Source organism: Megascapheus bottae, chromosome 25 (assembly GCF_031878675.1).
Source record: "Megascapheus bottae isolate mThoBot1 chromosome 25, mThoBot2.hap1, whole genome shotgun sequence".
Taxonomy (NCBI): domain Eukaryota; kingdom Metazoa; phylum Chordata; class Mammalia; order Rodentia; family Geomyidae; genus Megascapheus; species Megascapheus bottae.
In genome coordinates, this window is record NC_143533.1 from 21,671,511 (window position 1) to 21,693,214 (window position 21,704).

Consider the following 21,704-nt stretch of genomic DNA (forward strand, 5'->3'; position numbering starts at 1 on the left):
GACTGGCTAAAAAAAAAAAAAGAATCTCATGGATTTCCATGTCCAGGCTGGCTTTGAACTGTGATCCTCAGAGCTCAGCCTCCTGAGTAGGTAGGATTACAGACGTGAGCTACCAGCACCTGGCAAGATTTTATTCTTTTAATTAAAAGATTTAATCTTCTACTTTGCACTAATGTATATTGTTTTTTGTGTTTCTCTGAAAATATTAAATAAAATATCATATGAGTTATACCAAGTACTGTGGTAGGTGTTTGGAACGCATTAATTGTAAAATAAAAATCTTTTCCTTTTTAGTACTTGTATTCCAGTAAATTTTGACTTTGCCCAACAGTGTATGATAACTATAAAATATATTTGTAAGTGTCAATAGGGTACAGGGATAGCAAATAATAGGAAAATGATCATTTTCATGAAATCGATTTTGAGTTGTTACTTAACAGTTTGAATCCAGGTGAAAGGTAAGCAGTATAAGGATAGCTTAAACAAAGTGAACTTCTGTGCATTCATACTCAGATGTGGCTAAAATTATGTTACTAACCATATCATCTTTGTTCAAAACGTTAGGATAATGCTTGTTTTTGCTTTTTGTTCTTTTGGTCATGAGGTTTGAACTCAGAGACTGGGCTCTATCCCTAAGCTCGTCAGCTCAAGGCTAGCACTTTACCACTTTGAGCCACAGCACCACTTCCAGTTTTCTGGTGGTTAGTTGGAGATAAGACTCATGGACTTTCTTGCCCCGGTTGACTTTGAACCATGATCCTTAGATCACAGCCTCCTCAGTAGCTAGGATTACAGGTGTGAGCCACTAGCACTGGGCTAGGATAACCGTTTTTTGTTTCATCTTCATACTTTGTATACCATACAGGAAGCTCATTCACCTTATAGTCATGCCATAAGCATCAGCCGGAGTCATCCAAGTTTTTGGAATCTAACTTTTGATCTTTTTCAGGGACTGTGCAATTGATCCAACATGTGTACTGTGTATGGACTGCTTCCAGAATAGTGTTCATAAAAATCATCGATACAAGGTATGAAAGTAGATCCATGAAAAATAACTGGAATAGCAGGAATTGCATAGCTGTCTAATCCAAATTCTTGACTGGTACTTGAATTCCTGCTGTATAGTTCTAATATGTGGATCATAAACCTCTACTTGAACATATCATGTAGCCAGCACTAGTGGCTCACACTTATAATTCTAACTGCTCAGAAGATCTGATGATAACAGTTCAAAGCCCTAGCAGAAAAACCATGGAGATTCTGTATCTCCAATTAACCAGCAAAAAGATGGACTGGAGGCACAGCTCAAGAGCAATTGGCTGCCATGAGTGAACAAGTGACAAAGCATGACCATTACTGATGGAGAAAGACTTAAGTTAATAGAATCTTCCTAAAATATGACTGATGAAGCATTCAGATAAGAGGTTATCTCTATGCCATATAAGAGAATGATACTGGTCATAGTGGGTGCTTCAACAGTATCAAATACTCTCTTAGGACAGATGCTCATTACAGTGTTACACTTTGCAACTTTCCTCTTTATTCTTTTGAATGGCAATGAAACACTTTATAAGTAAAAATAATGAAACCATTAAAATTTGGGGTAAAAAATGGAGGAAGTAAAAAAGAACTATGCATTGCTTTAGAGGATGGAGTGATAATAATAATTCAGGGGGAAGACTCAGCTCAGAATCATGACATAACTTGATAGAACCAGAATTCTGGCAGAGTACATTTTCTAAGATCTTTAAAAAAATTTTTTTTTAATTTTAATTTTTGTTGGTTATGAGGTTTGAACTGAGGGACTGGGCTCTGTCACTGAGTTGTTTTTTGTTTGTTTGTTTTTTTTTTGCCAGTCCTGGGGCTTGAACTCAGGGCCCTGGACACTGTCCTTGGACACTTTTTGCTCGAGGCTAGTGCTCTGCCACTTGAGCCACAGCACCACTTCTGACTTTTTCTGTGTATGTGGTACTTAGGAATCGAACCCAAGACTTCGTGCATGCTAGGCAAGCACTCTAGCATTAGGCCACAATCCTGACAATCACTGAGCTTTTTTGCTCCAAGTTTTTACTCTACTACTTTGAACCACTGATCCACTTCCAGTTTTGTAGTGATTTATTGAAGATAAGAGTTTCATGGACTTTACTGCCCAAGGTGCGACTTTAAATCATGATTTTCAGATCTGAACCTCTTGAGAAGCTAGGACTACAGGAATGAACCAGCAGCTCCTGGCCCACAAATATCTCATCATGTCATAGCTACTTTGTATTTCCTATGTCTGTCAAATGTTTTCAGTAAACATTTGTTGAAGTATTAGGATCAAAAGGGCAAAGCTGATGGGGTTAAAATTTAATTATAAAAATAACTATAAGAGGGACCAGGAGTTTGGACTAGTCGAGACATGGCTTTGATCCCTCTGGACCACGTACACAGAAAAAGCCAGAAGTGGTACAGTGGCTCAATTGGTAGATCTCTAGCCTTGAGAAAGTCCAAAGACAGTGCTCAGGCCCTGAGTTCAACCCCTAGACTGGCAAAAAAAAAAAAAAAAAAAAAAAAAACTATTAGAGTATATGTTAGCATCAGCTTACTTTGTATATAGTTTATAATCCTAAGGGATAAGATTGTATTTGTTTATTGTCTTTGTAGTAGAGTTATTTTAAAAATTATTGTGTTGAAGAAGCGCTATGGCTCAAAGTGGTAAAGTGCTATCCTTGAAAAAGCTCAGAGACAGCACCCAGGCCCTTTCAAGCCCCATAGCTGGCCAGAAAGAAAAAAGAAATATGTTCATACACACAACACACACACACATTTAATACATCGTATATATTATATATAATTATTAGGTTGAGGTTATTATTTAGTGCTAGAGCATTTGCATGGCATGTACAAAGTAAATACATAAATAAGTGAAGAATTACTTGGTAATATACTGGAAACTACCCTTTCAAGGATTAAACAATGAAGAAATGAAGAAAAATATAAGAATTTCAGTTTCCTGGGCTAGGAATGTGGCTTAGTGGCAGAGTGCTTGCCTGGCATACATGAAACCTAGGATTCAGTTCCTTAGTACCACATAAACAGAGAAAATTGTAAGTGGTGCTGTGGCTCAAATGGTAGAGTTCTAGCCTTTAGCACAGAGAGAGGCTCAGGGACAGTTCCCAGGCCCTGAGTTCAAGCCCCAGGCAGGACTGGCCAAGAAAAAAAGAAAGAATTATCTAAGTTTTTGCCTGCCTTCCTGCCTCTCTTTCTTTCTTTCTTTTTCTTTTTCTCTTTCTCTTTCTTTCTCTCTCCCTCTCCCTCTCCCTCTCCCTCTCTCCCTCTCTCCCTCTCCCTCTCCCTCTCCCTCTCCCTCTCCCTCTCCCTCTCCCTCTCCCTCTCCCTCTCCCTCTCTCTCTCTCTCTCTCTCTCTCTCTCTCTCTCTCTCTCTCTCTCTCTCTTTCTTCCTTTCTTCCTTTCTTCCTTTCTTTCTTTCTCTCTTCCTTCCTTCCTTCCTTTCTTTCTTTCTTTCTTTCTTTCTTTCTTTCTTTCTTTCTTTCTTTCTTTCTTTCTTTCTTTCTTTCTTTCTTTCTTTCATTAGTTGTGGGTCTTGAATTTAGGGCCTTGGCTTTGTCCCTGAGCTCTTTTTTCTCAAGGCTAGTGCTTTACCACTTTGAGCCACAGCGCCACTTCTGGCTTTCTGGTGGTTAATTGGAGATAAGAGTCTCACAGACTTTCCTGCCTAGACCAAAATCTTCAGATCTCAGCCTCCTGAGTGGCTAGAATTACAGGTGTAAGCCACCAGTTCGTGGCTTTTTCTTTTCAGTCTTTTCTTTTCTGATTCTGGGCATTGAACCAAGGATGTTGTACTTCCTAGGCAACCAGCCTTGCCACTGAAGTACATCCCAGAAAAAGCAACTGCAGACTAGGAGTGTGTAGTAGAACATACAGAGCTAAACATAATAAAGATCTGTCCAGATATGTAATAAAATGTTAACAATATCACTTCTGGGTGTTTTTCTTGAGTTGCTATGCCAAGTTATATTCCCATTAGAAGAATGTGGGGATGTTCTTTTTTTGGTTTTGTTTTTTGTGGTTCTTAGGTTTGAACTCAGGGCCTCATTCTTGCTGGGTGGACACTCTACTATTTGAGCCACACCCCCAGCTCTGTGAGGACCTTGTTATATTTGTTCACACACATAATTTATCAGTCTTTTAAACTCTTGCCATTCCAATTTACATTTTGATTGAGTTTATCCACAGTTTAATTATGTTTTATTTAATTTATTTTTTAGTGATGGTACTGGGATTTGAATTCAGAGCCTCGAGCTTCCTCGGCTTTGCTTGCTCAGACTTGATGAATGTCTCCAACCCTGCTTTTTGCTGGGATGGAGTGTCTTGGAATTTTTGTCCTGGCCGGCTTCAAACCACCATCTTCTAGATCTCAGCCCTCCCGAATAACTAGTATGCTTTTTGTTACATCTAGTTTCTATTACATTGGAAAAAAATGTTTCTTCAGTGATGAGATTTCATAAAAATACAATGAAGATTGAATTATTAGTGAGAATTTATTAGTCATCTTTATCATTTTACTTTGTTGTATAATATATTTTAGTATTATAACAAACCCATTTTTCATTTGTCAGATGCATACTTCTACTGGAGGAGGTTTTTGTGACTGTGGAGACACAGAGGCATGGAAAACTGGTCCTTTTTGCTTAAGTCATGAACCTGGAAGAGCAAGTATTACAAAAGAGGTAATGTGCGTAAGCTTACTAAAATTAGATAAGATTAAAACTGTTAAACTTACTGAGACTAGTATTATGAATTCTTTTTAGTATCCCAATATTTTGTTCCAATATTTAAATGTAAGTAAACTTTTTTCTGCTATGAAGAATAGAAAGATAGGATAAGTTTTATGAAGAGGGAATGAATTCACAAAAAATAAATTCAGGCTACTTATTAAGCAACAAAATGAAATGAATCAATAATACACTATTTCTTCTTATTTCTTCTTCTTCGTCTTCTTTTTTTTTTAAATCAGTCATAGAGCCTGAACTCTTGGCCTGTGTGCTGTCTTAGAGCTCTTTAACTCAAGGCTAGTGCTCTACTACTTGAGCCACAGCACTACTTCTGGTTTTCTGGTGGCTCATTGGAGATAAAAGTCTCACTGCACATTTTTGTTCCTGGGCTGGCTTTGAACTGAGATCTTCCTGAGTAGCTAGGATTACAGGCGTGAGCCATCAGCACCGGGCTTCACTTCTTGATAAGTAAGAATATGGATAAGCCTGAAACACCAAATGGAAGCAATTATTAATACATCATGATGGAATATGATGGATTAGAAAATACTAAAAATAATTGCTTTTATAAATAAGTGTATGAATATGTAAATAAAATAGATTAAATTGTTACCTTCTGCTTGCTGAAAACGTGCAGATTACAGGCAAGTACCACCACACTTCAGCAAAGTTATTATTTGGACTAAGATTGTCTTCTCAATTCATACCATGGGACCAAAGGAGGATATTCTTAGAGGAAGATTTTTTTTTTTTTTTTTTGCCAGTCCTGGGCTTGAGCTCAGGGCCTGAGCACTGTCCTTGGACTTTCTCAAGGCTAGAGCTTTACCACTTGAGCCTCAGCACCATTTCTGGCTTTTTTCTATGTATGTGGTACCGAGGAATCGAACCTGGGTCTTCGTGCATGCTAGGCAAACACTTTAACCACTAGGCCAAACTCCCGGCCCCTTAGAGGAGGATTTTAAAGGTTCAGTAGCTATGTGCATTTGATCATATAAAATGATGTTTATCCAAACGAACTCCGAGAGATAGAAATAAGAAGGGTTTTTTTGTTCTTTTGCTTCTTGTTTCTTTGTCACTGTTTTCAATTTCTGTACTTTTTGCCTTATGTATAACTTTATCTATTTAGGGGAGAGTAAAGAGAACACAGAAACGGTCAGACAAAGAGTGAACCAATGCAGTAGTGATACTCACTAGACACTATGCTAAAAATGAACTCTACAACTTGTGGAGGACGGGAGTTGGGAGAAAAAAACTGAAGGAAGATGTGACACTGTTTAGAAAGAATTGTACTCATTGGGCCAGAAGCATGGCCTAGTAGTAGAGTGCTTGCTTAGCATGCACAAAGCCCTGGGTTTGATTCCTTGGTTACTACATAAAAAGAAAAAGCTTGAAATGGTGCTGTGGCTCAAGTAGGAGAGCGTTAGCCTTGAGAAAGTCCAAGGACAGTGCCCAGGCCTTGAGTTCAAGCCCTAGGACTGACAAAAAAAGAGAAAGTACTCATTATCTAACTTACAGCTATAACCCCCTCTGTACATCACCTTGACAATAACAATTTTCAAAAAAAATTATTTTCATCTTTTTGTGTACTGTCTTGGTTACCACATTTCTCTTCGCTTTCTCACAGAACCCACGTTGTCCATTGAATGAAAAGGTAATTGCTCAAGCCAGGAAAATATTCCCTTCAGTGATAAAATACATTGTAGAAATGACTATATGGGAAGAAGAAAAAGAACTGCCTCCTGAACTACAGATAAGGTGGGGAGAATGATTAAAGGGGATAGGCTTATGTGATGGCTATCTATGTTGCAAAATGACTGTTGATTAGATATTTTTGTTGTTACTTATTGCTTGTTATTATGAAAATATTATGGAGATTATCTTAGGCACATATATATATATATATATATATGTATATTTGTTTATTTATTTTGGCTAGTCAAGGGATTTGAACTTGGAGCCTGGGCACTGTTACAGAATTCTTTTGCTCAAGCTTAGTGCTTTACCACTTTGAGCCAGAGCACTACTACTTCCAGTTTTTGAGTGGTTAATTGGAGATAAGAGTCTCATGGGGACTTTTCTACCTGGTCTGGCTTCAAACTGTGTTTCTCAGATCTCAGCTAGCATTAGAGCCACTGGCCTGGCTTTGGGGATATTTTTTTTTCAGTGTTACCATGAAGAACTAGAAGGAAAACAAGGAAAAGGTAATATAAATCTTTTTAAGAGGACCAAGAGTTTGGTCTAGTGGTAGAGTGCTTGCCTAGCATACGTGAAGACCTGGGTTTGATTCTTGGTATCATCTACACTGAAAAAGCCAGAAGTGCTGTGGCTCAAGTGGTAAAGCATTTTTGCCTTCGGAAAGCTCAAGGACAATGTGCAGGCCCTGAGTTCAAGCCTCAAGACTGACCAAAAAAAAAAAAAAAAAAGCAATCTTTTTAGAAATTTTGTATTGGTAACTTCATCTAAGCCATCTGCTGGCCCAAAATAAGACTCTTGTTTGAATATCATTGTGTAAGCAGGTGATAATGGTAATGGTCTTTGATCCATCAGTCTGAGGGCTATTTTCTGTGACTGCTTATTGTCATTATAACATTGAGAAGTCTCAACCCCTCTGAGCCTGTTTCCTATACTCTAGAATGTCTGAGAGAATATCTGTAAAAGTTAGGAGATCAACGGACAAGTCATAAATGACTTCTGGCTGATTGTATATGTAAAGCCCATGGCAGCTATTGTCTCATATTTTCATTCCTGAATTGTGCTCTTCTTAGAAGTGGAAAAGGCATTGTCCTCTCAGTAGGATTAAGAGGATAAGTGACCTGTCTAAGGTCCTTCAGCTATACTGGGAGAGCTGCTATTTACATACATTGAAAACAAAATTCTGTAACACTAAAATCTCCTCAATACAAGAAGAATGCAAAAAAAATAAAATAAAATTTATCAGAATCTAAACATTAATAAAAATCTGACATCACTTCTTGTTATAAACAGTAGCCCTCTTTACCACCATTTCACTTCCCACAGTCTCATAGTCATCTCTGGTACAAAAATATTAAACAGAAAATTCCAGAAACAAAACAAAAAAATCTGACATCATTGTCTGTTTGAAGATTGTGAACCCCTGACAGGTCTCCCTTTGTCAAAATGGAAGAATAGCTAAAGTTAAGAGTGATATTTAAGACACATTACTATTGAAATGAGACTTCTGAAAGTAATAAGAAAAATTGGAGAAAAAAACATGGAAAAAATAACATTTTTGTTAGGGTTTTTTTTGTTGTTGTTGTTTGTTTGTTTGTTTTTTTGCCAGTCCTGGGCTTGAGCTCAGGGCCTGAGCACTGTCCTTGGACTTTTTCTCAAGGCTAGAGCTCTACCACTTGAGCCTCAGCACCACTTCTGGCTTTTTTCTATGTATGTGGTACTGAGGAATGGAACCCAGGTCTTCATGCATCCTAGGCAAGCACTCTACCACTAGGCCAAACTCCTGGTCCCTTGTTAGTGTTTTTGTGTTATTTATTTATTTATTTTGGAGGCTAGCTCTCAGTGTGTTGCCTAGGCTAATCTCAATTTTCTGAGCTCACGTGATCTTCCCTCCTCAGCCTCCCTAGTAGCCAGAACTATAGGCATGCATCGAATTTTTTTAAAACTCCGTTGCACTATACCACTTAGAATCATTTAGTGTGCCCTAGTGTGGTAGAGTGCTCACCTACCACGCATGAAGCCCTGGGTTCAATTCCTCCGTACCACATTCACAGAAAATGCCAGACGTGGTGCCGTGGCTCAGTGACAGAGTACTAGCCTGAAGCAAAAATTGTCCAAGGACAGTGCTCAGGCCCTGAGTTCAGGGCCCAGGAATGGCAAAAAAAAAAAAAAAAAATCGTTTAGTGTATCAGTATCACAGTATTACAAAGTATTCCAGTGTCTCCCAGGTGTTCTGCTCTAATACAAATGTCTTACTTTTGTCTGTTTTTAACATTTTCCTTTATTTGTTGCAGTATTTAAACGTATCTTTTTCTTACTAAAAAAAAAAAACAACAGGGAGAAAAACGAAAGATACTATTGTGTCCTTTTCAATGATGAGCATCATTCCTACGACCATGTCATTTACAGTCTACAAAGAGCTCTTGACTGTGAACTTGCAGAGGCCCAGCTGCATACCACTGCCATAGACAAAGAGGTTTGTGGTTTCTGTTTGGGTTATGCTGCGGTCCTCTATATGCTTCTTGCCAGTTAGCTGTTCACTGCACTCTTGCCCCGTGCCTTGGCATTGTTAGTATAGCTACCCTCTCCATTCATTCCTTGCGTCTTCAGTAATTGGTTAGAAATTTTATTTTATGTCGAGGATTTATAGTTTTAGTTAACTTGTCATTCTAAATAATTAGAAAGTAAAAAAATATCTTATATTTCTCTGTTCCTAAAATGTATTGAATTTATTAATTGTGGGAGTTATGAAATGTTCATTTTTCAAACTTTTAATCCGATATATTCGTTATTTTTAAAATAAAGCATTCTGTCGTATACTTTTGTTTGGCATGCATTCAGAGCAAGTGCTTCTTCAGGTGATACAATTGTCTATAAGGAACATTAACTTAATTTATGCCCTTGTTTTTAAGTGTAGTGCTGGTGACTAAACCAGGCTTATGCCAGGCAAGTGCACCAACTAGCATTGAGTTACATTCTCAACACAAAACTTTCTCTTTTTCTTTCTTTCTTTCCTTTTTTTTTTTTGAGATAGGTGGTTTGATGTAGACTTAGAGTGCTTCAGTAGGCTTGATATGGGGTGTGCAGATCTTCATTTCTAGTAAGTTGAGGTGGTTTTGATGTTCCTGATGATTTGATTCTCCACTATTTCTTTCCTATATAAATAATTCTCTCTACTCAAAGGCATAAGAGATGAATTGTCCATTTACATGATCAGCATGTACAAATGTGAGCAGTTATCTAATACATTTTGAAATGCCTCTTAGGTTGGATATATAGTCAAGTGGTGGTAAATCTGTTATGGTGTTGGTCTCAGGTCAACTGTGTTTCTGAATTACATAGAATTTAATACAACTCTAAGGTGTTTAAAAATTAGTATGTTAGTGAGGAGGTACTTAATGTCAGGTTTATTGTAAGAAGTAAAGACTATATGAGAATATGAGTAGCTTTGAGTAGGAATGGTTGAAAGGTATATCTATATCTATGTATCTATCTATATTTTTTTGTCGGTTGGGGGACTTGAACTCTGGGCACGGATGTTGTCCCTAAGCTCTTGAGCCACTTGGTTTTCTGGTGGTTAATTGGAGATAAGAGTCTCAAAGACTTTAGTGCCTGGCTGGCTTTGAACTGTGATCTCAGATTTCAGCCTCCTGAATAGGTAGGATTACAGGCATGATTCACCAAGCCCAGCTTATTGAAAGGTATATTATCTACAGTTTGTTGAAGGAAGACAAGAAAGATGAAAATTTAGCAGGGAAGAAAAAGGGAAGGTTGCAGAGAAAGGAGAGATGGGAAAAGAAGACAGGGAAAGAAAAGAAGAAAAAGGAATTAAGTACAGTATCTCTAACAAATGGTTCTTTAACTTCCCTGTGAATTTTTAAATTTATTTTTTGGCTAGTCATGGTGCTTGAACTCTGGGCTTAGGCACTGTCACTGAGCTACTTTTGCTCAAGGCTGGCACTCTACCAATTAAGCCACAGTGTCACTTCTGTTTTTGTTTTATTTTGTTTCTTTGTGTGTATGTGTGGTGTGTGTGGGTGTGGGTGTGGTAATTTATTGGAGATAGTGTCTCATGAACTTTTCTGCCCAGGCTGACTTTTGAATCACAATCCTCAGATCTCAGCCTCCTGAGTGACTAGGATTATAGGCATGAGCCACCTGGCTGGCCTATGTCAATATTTAAAATTTGATTCTCTGTTGACCAACTTTTCTTCTTAGATTTCCCCCCCTATAATCATTCTAAATCGGTCTCCATGTGTTTGTAGACTGATGTCTTTAAAGTAATCCAAGAAAAGATCATTTGCTTTAGGATGGTAATTACTAAATAGCTTAAGAAATCTATAATCTCTTATTTATATGTTTTTTTTTTCCATTTTCTTTAGCTATTTGTTTTGTGATAGTAAGCTCATCCTGATTAAACTCAATTCTTTCTTTTTTCCCTTTCCTCTTAGATCAGTGCTAGCTTGTCAGTCAGTGCAAGAAACACTTATTTAGGTACATAGAGAGATACCAAGAGTCAGATTGTTCTCTTTCTTTTCCTTTTTTTTTTTTTTTTTTGCCAGTCCTGGGCTTGAGCTCAGTGCCTGCGCACTGTCCTTGGACTTTTTCTCAAGGCTAGAGCTCTACCACTTGAGCCTCAGCACCACTTCTGGCTTTTTTCTATGTATGTGGTACTGAGGAACCAAACCCGGATCTTCATGCATGGTAGGCAAGCACTCTACCACTAGGCCAAACTCCCGGTCCAGATTGTTCTCTTTTTGTAAAGGATTATTCGCTACTCTTTTTAGGAAGAGCTGTAATGATGTTCTTTCCAAGCCCGCGTTTTGTCATCTTATGTTCAGGGTTAACATTGCAGACTGTTAGAAACAGTCTTGGCGAGTATCAAGGTATATTCTCTTGCCACATTACAGTGATGCTTATGATATCAGAACTCCAAGAACACCTGTCAGTGTGGTAATCCCACTCCCCAGAGAAGAGTCAGCCTTGATGTCTTTCTGATGGAATGGAGTCAACATTTAAATGGTTCATAATTGGTAAACTTATTAGGTATGTGGGCTATATTACTTACTGATTGTAGTTATCATTCTACTACCTTTATTTTTGTCTGTATTTAGGGTCGTCGGGCTGTTAAAGCAGGTGCTTATGCCTCTTGCCAGGAAGCAAAGGAAGACATAAAGGTAACTTTCTCCATTAAGACAGAAGAGAGAGACTTAATAAGAATATGTTATAAAAGCCCAAAGCAAGTAGAGTGATCTTATTGTTGCAGAGAGAGATTTAATAACAATATGTTATACGAGCCCAAAGCAAGTAGAGCGATCTTATTGTTGCAGAACGAGATTTAATAAGAATATGTTATAAGAGCCCAAAGCAAGTAGAGCGATCTTATTGTTGAAGTGGTTTGATGCCCCAAATATAAATAGGATTGGGGCACTTAGACTGAATTTAGAACTACCATAGTTGTGATTTACATTTTTGAAGATTAGATCACTTGGTTAAAAGGAAATTTATATACTGCTTTTTTTTAAATTGTTCCTTGCATTTGTAGAGTCATTCAGAAAATGTCTCTCAACATCCACTTCATGTAGAAGTATTACACTCTGAAGTTATGGCTCATCAGAAATTTGCTTTGCGTCTTGGCTCCTGGATGAACAAAATTATGAGCTATTCAAGTAAGCATGCAGCCTGTTTATATTATTTTGGATAAAATTTTTGTAGTTTTTATAGCCATGTGTTTTTTTAATATCATTGATATTTCATTTTTGGTCTATTGTCCATTTTGATTGCTTCCCATTGCATTTCAAATATATAAATATTAAGTAATAACATTTATTGTCTTCATTCTTTGATGTTGCCACAGTTATTCTTGAAGTCAAACATAGAAGCATAACTGTTAGTTTTTCACATGTTATTATAGGAAATACACTTTTAAGATAAATTCAGTTAAAAATTACTTGACACACATTCTAAGGAACTAAAATATATGTCTATCTATAGGTGAATTTAGGCAAATCTTTTGCCATGCATGCCTTAGAGAAGAACCTGGCTCTGAGAATCCCTGCCTCATTAGCAGGTTAATGCTCTGGGATGCAAAGCTTTATAAAGGTAAGTAGATTCTTATTTATGCTATTCTCCAGGAATCAAAGGCTTATGGCTTTTATATAAAATCAATTATATGTCATTTTGATTGATAGGATAATATAGGTTAAGGAAGGTTAATCTATCATCTTATATTTTTCTGGGTTGAAAACCCAGTCCATGCCTTTTGATTGTAGTGTCTTTTCATCTAGCCAAGACAAGCTAAAAGAATGAGTATAAAGTTATGTAGTAAATCATTTATTAAAGCTATATTTTTGTTTAAAATATCTAAATGAAGGGCAAAAAAAGGAAAAGTATATGACTAGAATAGTTTTGAGTAAAACAGTGAAATGAAAAAGTTTGTAGAGGAGTAAAATAAGTATTACAGAGGAAGTAAGAGTTGGGGAAGATGTAGGACAAAACACACACACACACACACACACACACACACACACACACGGAAAATACAGCTAGTCATGGTGGCTTATGCCTGTAATCCTAGCTATTTGGGAGGCAGGGATTATAGGAGGATCCCAGTTTGAGACCTTCCCAGATAGAAAGTTATAGTGACAATATTTTAGCAAAGAAAAGTCTGGAATGGTGATTCATGTCTGTAATCTCAGCTATGCCAGAGACATAAGTTGTAAGGTATGGCCTGAGGCATGCTTTGGGAAAAGCTGGAGACCCTAAAACAAAAGCAAAGAAAGGGTTGCAGTTTGGAGGGCATAGCTCAGAGTTGGTAGAGTTGTTAGTAGAGTTGTGGTAGAGTTGTTACTAGATAGAGGCTTTGAGTTCAAGCCCCAGTACTGTTACAAAAAGAGGCACTGGTAACATTGTATTTAGTTTCTGTGTATTAAGTTTTACCACACTAACTGCTACTTGTGGTTGTCCTTGAGATCTATTAGCATGTGAAATATTTTTATAGTATTTTACCATTTCTAATGGCTGGGATAATTTGTTTTCTTTGGTGATATCCTATCATTTTTGCTTCCCAAATAACCTATAGGTGCCCGGAAAATCCTTCATGAATTGATCTTTAGCAGTTTTTTTATGGAGATGGAATACAAAAAACTCTTTGCCATGGAATTTGTGAAGGTAAATGTTCATCATGAATAAATATCAATAAACAAAAATAGAAGGTAGCTTTTAATAAATGAGATTATAGAAACAATGGCTTAATTATGAACATAAAAAATTTTATGATTAATTTCTTTTTTAAAAAATTAGCTTATATTAGTTTGTTACACATGTTTACAATGTGTTCTAGTCAATCTCACCCACTTTCTTACTATCCCGTCTCACAGCCCTCATTCTTCCTTTCTAAGACAGTTTCATTGTTGTCTATTCAACATTATTCAGTATTCCCCTGTGATTCATTTTTTTTTTCTTTTTGGTTGGTTGTGGGACTTGAACTCTGAGGTTGGGCTCTGAGATCTTCAGCTCAAGGGTACCACCCTATCCCTTGAGCCACAGCGCCATTTACCATTTTCTAGCGGTTAATTGGAGATAAGAGTCTCATGCTCTTTAGTGCCTGGGCTGGCTTTGAACTGCAATCCTCAGATTTCAGCCTCCTGAGTAGCTAGGATTACAGGCATGAGCCAATGTGCCTGTATTTCCTGTGATTCATTTCTTTTTTTTTTTTATTTTCTGTTACATAAATATTTTCATGGATGGTATTTAGTAGTATGGAAAAAGCAGTTTAGGGGTGGAAAGTGGCCTAGATGCCAAAGACCAGCAAAGGGAGGTTTTTCAATCATATAAGTACAGTCATTCCTATTAAGTATTTATTTGCACCTATGCATGTCTGATTTTTAACTATGCGTTTTTCTGTTTTGTTTTGTTTTTAACCATTCTTTTCACACTGCCAACTTTATAGTTGAATTCATAACTGATTTTTTGTTTATTCTTTCAGATTTTTTTTTTCCAGTCCTGGGGCGTGAACTCAGGGTCTGAGCATTGTCCTTGGGCTTTCTCAAGGCTAGAGCCTTACTGTTTGACCCACAGTGCCATTTCCAGCTTTTTCTATGTACCTGCTCCTAAGGAATTGAACCTGGGTCTTTATGTATGCTAGGCAAGCACTCTACTACTAGCCAAACTCTGAGCTCTAGTTTTTTTTTGTTTTTTTGTTTTGTTTTTGCCTGTGATATCTTACCATGATAGAAGCTATGTTATACTTGTCTTATGAATGGATTTATGCTTGTAGATGTTATTAAAATTGAGACTTTAAAAAGTGTTAGCAGGACTGGGAGTTTGGCCTAGTGGTAGAGTGCTTGCCTAGTATGCACGAAGACCAGGGTTCAATTCCTCTGTAGCAGGACCGGGAGTTTGGCCTAGTGGTAGAGTGCTTGCCTAGCATGCGTGAAGACCTAGGTTCGATTCCTCCATACCACATACATAGAAAAAATACCAGAAGTGGTGCTGTGGCTCAAGTGGTAGAGCTCTAGCCTTGAGAAAACCCAAGGATAGTGCTCAGGCCCTGAGTCCAAGCCCAGGACTGGCCAAAAAAAAAAAAAAAAAGGTGTTAGTAGTGATATGTAATACAGTCTCCACTTCTGTCCCTCAGTATTATAAACAACTGCAGAAGGAGTATATCAGTGATGATCACGACAGGAGTATCTCTATAACCGCATTGTCAGTTCAGATGTTTACTGTTCCCACTCTGGTATGTATGAAGAATTGCTTTGTACTCTTTCTAAATGTTTTTGCTTCATAAGAATTTTACTAAATGTCAAATCAAAAGTGTCAAAGTAGCTAAGTTGGGCTAATTTTATTTGTAAAGTTTGATACTTAATGGTATCTGCATGTAAGTGATAACCTTGTAGCATTCAAGGGCCAAGTGAGTGGATCTCAGTCCTGCGCTTTACCCCATCCCTAGAGGTGACATCCACAGCAGATTTCTCATTGTAGTAATTCCCAAGTTACTATGTCTTTTCAGTACTACTTCTTAGAAAACAAGAAAACTTGATTCTTCTGTTCCACAGTTATTGTGTGAGGTAGATACATATGGTAAGGTAAAATCAAGGACAGTGAGCCTATGCCTGCCCATCAAGCACTAGTGTGAGGTAGTTCCGAGGTCTGGGAAGAGAATGGAGTGTTCTGATTCCTTTTTGTAGAACATCTTTTCCTATCTTTTTTCTGGGCACTTTAATTAACTGTGCCTACTTTTGCCTTTTCAAAGGGCCAGAGAAAACAATGGGGAAAAGAAATTAAATGAGGGTGAGAGATTGATACCAGAATAGTGTCAATATGATAGAAGTTGAGGAGGTTATCTTTGATGTACTCTATGATTACTAATGATGAATATCTATCAAAATGATCTGTATAAATGGGCTTAAAGAGTCTAGATAGGTATTTTTTAGTAAATAAGTTTAGGAGACTTACTTTTCTTTTCATTCTGATAAATATTTTATATGATGAGAGGTATACAGACATTGTGTCTTTGTGTTCCTCTCCTAAGAATATCCTTTGGTCTCCCTGTATATGAATGCCTAGAGTCCTGTATGATTCATCATGAAAGGACTGAACACAGGATATGAGCACTGTCCTTAGACTTTCTTCAAGGCTAGAGCTCTACCACTTGAGCCACAGCACCACTTCTGGCCTTTCTATGTATGTAGTATCAAGGAATTGAACCTGGGTCTTCGTGCATGTTAGGCAAGCACTCTACCACTAGGCCAAACTCCGAGCCCCTGAGACTTCTATTTTTTAAAACAAACTTTTTTGTTGTTGTTTTTGTTTTTCTTTTTCTTTTTTTTGGTGGGTCATGGGGCTTCACCTCTAGGCCTGGGTACTGACCCTGAGCTCTTCAGCTCAAGGCTATTTGCCCTACCCCCTTGAGCCACAGTTCCACTTCTGGTTTTCTGGTGATTAACTGGAGATAAGAGTCTCATGTTCTTTAGTGCCAGGGCTGGCTTTGAAGGGATTCTCAGATCTCAGCCTCCTGAGTAGCTAGGATTACAGGTATGAGCCACGGGCGTCTAGCTTAACAACAGACTTCTTATTAACAGCTACTCTGTAAAACTAGCATTGTATTTCATGCTCAGTATGGATATTTATTAAAATATTTATTGCTGGGGATGGGAGGATGATAGCTTATGTCTGTCTGTCTGTCTGTCTTTCTTTCTTTCTTTCTTTCTTTCTTTCTTTCTTTCTTTCTTTGCCAGTCCTGGGCTTGAGCTCAGGGCCTGAGCACTGTCCTTGGACTTTCTCAAGGCTAGAGCTCTACCACTTGAGCCTCAGTACCACTTCCGACTTTTTTCTATGTATGTGGTACCGAGGAATCGAACCCGGGTCTTCATGCATGCTAGGCAAGCACTTTAACCACTAGGCCAAACTCCCGGCCTAGCTTATGTCTTTAATTCCAGCATTTTGGTAGGTTGAGGCATACTGAGACTTAGTCTCAAAACTTTTTTTTTTCCTACTGACCAACCATACAAATGGATAAATAAATTAAGTCCATGTCACGTGAATTAATACTAAGAAAATATTCTTAAAATATTCTTTAGGCTCGACATCTAATTGAGGAACAGAATGTTATTTCTGTCATTACTGAAACTCTTCTGGAAGTTTTACCTGAGTACTTGGACCGGAACAATAAATTTAACTTCCAGGGTTATAGCCAAGACAAACTGGGAAGAGTATATGCAGTAATATGTGACTTAAAGTAAGTGGTTCCAGTCAAAAGGTGAGGGCTCCTATAAACACATTGTGCTTATTTGCTTCTGATTCTTATGGTTATCTAAGATTCTCCTTGCAAATGATGGCAAGGACAGATAACTGTGACTGCATCATGTGAAAGAGCTGTCTGTTCTACATATCTGGATCAAGCTAGCAATAAATTGAAAATATTTGAAAAATGTCTTAGGCTTATTTAGTTATTTATTGGCAGTTCTGAGGTTTGAACTCAGGGCCTGGGCACTGTCCTTGAGCTTCTTTTGCTCGTCTAGTGCTCTACCACTTGAGCCACGGAACTACTTCTGGGTTTAGAGATAAGTCTCATGGACTTTTCTGCCTGGGCTAACTTTGAACCCATGATCCTCAGATCTCAGCCTCCTGAGGAGCTAGGATTAGAGGTGTGAGCCATCAGCGTCCTGTGTTTATACTGAACATGTGTAGATTTTGTTGTTGTTCTTAGTGCTAAAAAAACTATATGAAACAACTGTTAACGTCACATTTTTATTTTAAAAATTAAATCATCTGGAGATTGTTTGTGTGGAGGGGGGGGTCATGGGGCTTGAACCCTGGGGTCTGGGCGATGTCCCTCAGCACTTCAGCTCAAGGCCCTACTCCTGGGCCTGGGGGTTGTCCCTGAGCTCTTCAGCTCAAGGCTATCACCCTACCCCTTGAGCCACAGAACCACTTCCTGTTTTCTGGTGGTTAAGAGATGAGTCCCTGGTCTTTAGTGGAGGGGCTGGCTTTGAAGGGATTCTCAGATTTCAGCCTCCTGAGTAGCTAAGATTACAGTCATGAGCCACCACACCTGGCTTGGAGATGGTTTTAAGTAATAGAGGATATACATAGTCTGTACACAAATATTTCACCTTTTTATGTATGTCAGGAAGAGGTGGTAGAATTTCTGCTCCCCCACTAATAACCGAAGAAGGATATCTGTAAATGTCTTCAATGAAAGCTTTTGTGTGTGCATGTGGGTGCCTGCGCGCGCGCGCGCGTGTGTGTGTGTGTGTGTGTGTGTGTGTGTGTGTGTGTGTGTGTGTGTGTGTGTACTGGTACTGGGGTTTAAACTCAGCTTAGTTTTTGCACTCCAGCTCGTACTCTACCATTTGAGCCACAACTCTACTTCCACCTTTTTGGTGGTTAATTGGGAGATAAGAATTTCACAAGGGCCGGGAGTTTGGCCTAGTGGTTAAAGTGCTTGCCTAGCATGCACGAAGACCCGGGTTCGATTCCTCGGTACCACATACATAGAAAAAAGCCGGAAGTGGTGCTGAGGCTCAAGTGGTAGAGCTCTAGCCTTGAGAAAGTCCAAGGACAGTGCTCAGGCCCTGAGCTCAAGCCCAGGACTGGCAAAAAAAAAAAAAAAAGAATTTCACGAACTTTGAACCAGCTAACATAATAACTTCATAATTGCATTCTGGGAAGTTATATAAACATGGTTCATATTGGACTTAAAGCCTATTGAGATCTTTTCACCCTCCAAGAAGCATTGTTATTTGCAGTTTATAGGCTTAAAATGAGTTTGTCTCTCAAAAATCTGGAAATAAGAAATCTGATCCAAATACACTGAGCCTGAAAGGATTTCCACTGGCCCTTTTAATGATGGCTGTGATGAGTCGTCAGAGATGTATACTGTGTTCATACCAAATTGTCTTTGATAGCATGGGCTAACTTGGCTCGATGTTCACTTATTCAGATTGAACTCTGAGGGCAGAATGTATGAAAGTTAGGTTTATTTAGTTTTGTTCTTTCTTTTGTAGAACATTTCTGTGATTTGTTAGTTGTATGTAAAATATAGCAAATAATTCTTTCTCTGTCCAGAGCTTATGGTTAAGAAACTGGAATATAAGAAACTGGAATGCACAATTTTAATAAGTGAACATTGTCTATAACCCAAGAAACTTAAAAATTATCTGAAAATAAGGAAGTATTTCTTTCTTTTTTAAATTGATAGGTATATCCTGATCAGCAAACCCACAATATGGACAGAAAAATTAAGAATGCAGTTCCTGGAAGGTTTTCGATCTTTTTTAAAGATTCTTACCTGTATGCAGGTATGATAATTCTGTATACCAATAAGAGAAGAGTATTGTTAAAAATATAATCCTTTCAAAAGACTGAAGTATAGTCTTCATTTTCTCCTCCTCTTCTTAGCAACTCATGGCTTTCCTAAGTGGAAAAGTTTATGTAGCAAAGTAGAAATGAGATATCAATACCAATTCACTGATCCTCCTTCAGTAGATTTTTATGTCTTAGTTTACTACTGTTATTATTGTAATTCTTATCAAATGCTTACCATCCGGTAAGTGTATAGTAGTCATTCCACATATCATTCATTTTGAATTTATCATATGGTTTACTTGTTGTCATTTTCATGTTACATATAAAGGAATGGGAGCTTGCATAGCTAGAAATTCTATCACAGAGCTGGCATTTGAAAACTCGTGTATTCTGATGTAGCTTCACCATATTAAAACTGTGACCTGGAAGTCAAAGAAAGTCCTAAGTAGATGTGTCTTTCCTTGCAGGGAATGGAGGAAATCAGAAGACAGGTTGGACAGCACATAGAAGTGGACCCTGACTGGGAGGCTGCTATCGCTATACAGATGCAGTTGAAGAATATTTTACTCATGTTTCAGGAGTGGTGTGCCTGTGATGTAAGTTGAAAGCCTTATTAGTAAGAGCTGTGCCTTTTTAAGTACTGTGCTAGTCATTGAATAGTATAGTTTTTATATTATAGCTTCCTTGATATAAATATGTACTATTGAAATAATAGTAAGTTGCTTAGCTATTTTAATTAGTCTTATTAAACTTAAGGGGAAATACTTGTTGGATAAACACACCCCAGGCTAGTTTTGCTTATTTGGGAAAATTCCAGGTTAAAAAATATATACTATTAGCTGGACCACCTATAGCTCATACCTTCAATCTGCACTACTTGGAAATGGTATGGATGGAAGAATCTATGCTCAAGGTTAGTGTAGGCAGAAAAGTTTGAGAGACTTTTTCAACCCCGTGACTGGTTACAGTGACATACACCTGTCATTCCACACTGTGTAGGGGTGGGGTTGGGAGGATCACAGATCTAGTACAGTCCAAAAGACTTCAGCTCCACGAGGGAAAGATGAATTTATAATGAGTTGGGAACCCTAAAGTATGAAGGAAGCTTGAAGCTCAGGAACATGCAAGAAATGAACTTAATCTCAAAAATAACCAGTATAAAATAGGACTAGAGGCATGGTTTGGGTGGTAGAACCTAGCAGATATGATGCTCTGAGCTCAAATCCTACTAGCACATTTAAAAAAAAAATGTATCTATATTGTTATTTGTGTGTGGCGGGGGAGTCATGGGGCTTGAACTCTGGGCTGGGGAGCTGTTCCTAAGCTCTTCTGCTCAAGGCTGTGGCCCTACCCCTTGAGCCACAGTGTCACTTCTCATTTTTTAGTGATTAATTGGAGATAAGTCTCATGTTCTTTAGTACCTGGGCTGGCTTTGAACCGCAATCCTCAGATCTCAGCCTCCTGAGTAGTTAGGATTACAGGCGTGAACTACCACGCCTGGCCTCTGTATTGTTATTTTATACATATATATTTATTTGAAAATAACAGTACTATATTGACTTTGAAATAGTTCAAGAATGGAGGTTGGATATTTATATAATCAAGAGAATTATTATATCAAACTATTTAGAAACTAGAAACTAATTTCAGGGTATGGTACTAATCTACTTTTGTAAATAGTGTTTTTAGATCATAGTGCTCTATAAACTATCAACCCAGCTTCCCTCTTAGAGAAGTAACCTCCTTTCTTTCTTTCTTTCCTTTTTTTTTTTGTGGGTCATGGGACTTGGGGCCTCAGTGCTATCCCTGAGCTCTTCAGCTCAAATACCACTCTACTCCTTGAGCCACAGCACCACTTCTGGTTTTCTGGTGATTGGAGATAAGTGTCTCACGGACTTTTTTGTGCCTGGGCTTTGAACTGCAGTCCTCATAACTTCATAACTCAGCTTCCTGAGTAACTAGGATTATAGGTGTGAGCCACCACACCCAGCTATTTATTTCTTTTCTAAGAAGATTGACTTGATCTGTATCAAATTCTTTTACCTTTTCTTTCTTTCTTTCTTTCTTTCTTTCTTTCTTTCTTTCTTTCTTTTTTTTTTTTTTTGCCAGTCCTGGGCTTGAGTTCAGGGTCTGAGCACTGTCCTTGGACTTTCCTCAAGGCTAGTGTTCTACCCTGAGCCACCACACCACTTCTGGCTTTTTCTATGTATGTGGTGCCGAGGAATCGAACCTGGGTCTTCATGCATGCTAGGCAGGTACTCTACCACTAGGCCAAACTCCCAGCCCTATTTCTTTCTTTTTTTCTTTCTTTTTTTCTTTCTTTTTTTCTTTCTTTCTTTCTTTCTTTCTTTCTTTCTTTCTTTCTTTCTTTCTTTCTTTCTTTTCCTCCTCCTCCTCCTCCTCCTTCTTTTTTTTCCAGTTCTG

General features: G+C 38.0%; 1 protein-coding gene across 1 annotated transcript in view; it reads left to right on the forward strand.

Annotated features, from left to right (window-relative positions):
- Positions 1–21,704, forward strand: part of Ubr1 (ubiquitin protein ligase E3 component n-recognin 1) — an 89,648-nt gene that overhangs the window by 12,496 nt on the left and 55,448 nt on the right. The window contains exons 3-14 of the mRNA XM_090318526.1: positions 950–1,028; positions 4,623–4,733; positions 6,403–6,533; positions 8,808–8,946; positions 11,585–11,647; positions 12,016–12,139; positions 12,465–12,572; positions 13,552–13,640; positions 15,109–15,207; positions 17,051–17,208; positions 19,174–19,273; positions 19,748–19,876. Coding sequence (XP_090174652.1) covers positions 950–1,028; positions 4,623–4,733; positions 6,403–6,533; positions 8,808–8,946; positions 11,585–11,647; positions 12,016–12,139; positions 12,465–12,572; positions 13,552–13,640; positions 15,109–15,207; positions 17,051–17,208; positions 19,174–19,273; positions 19,748–19,876 — 1,330 coding nt within the window. The remainder of the gene's footprint in view (positions 1–949; positions 1,029–4,622; positions 4,734–6,402; positions 6,534–8,807; positions 8,947–11,584; positions 11,648–12,015; positions 12,140–12,464; positions 12,573–13,551; positions 13,641–15,108; positions 15,208–17,050; positions 17,209–19,173; positions 19,274–19,747; positions 19,877–21,704) is intronic.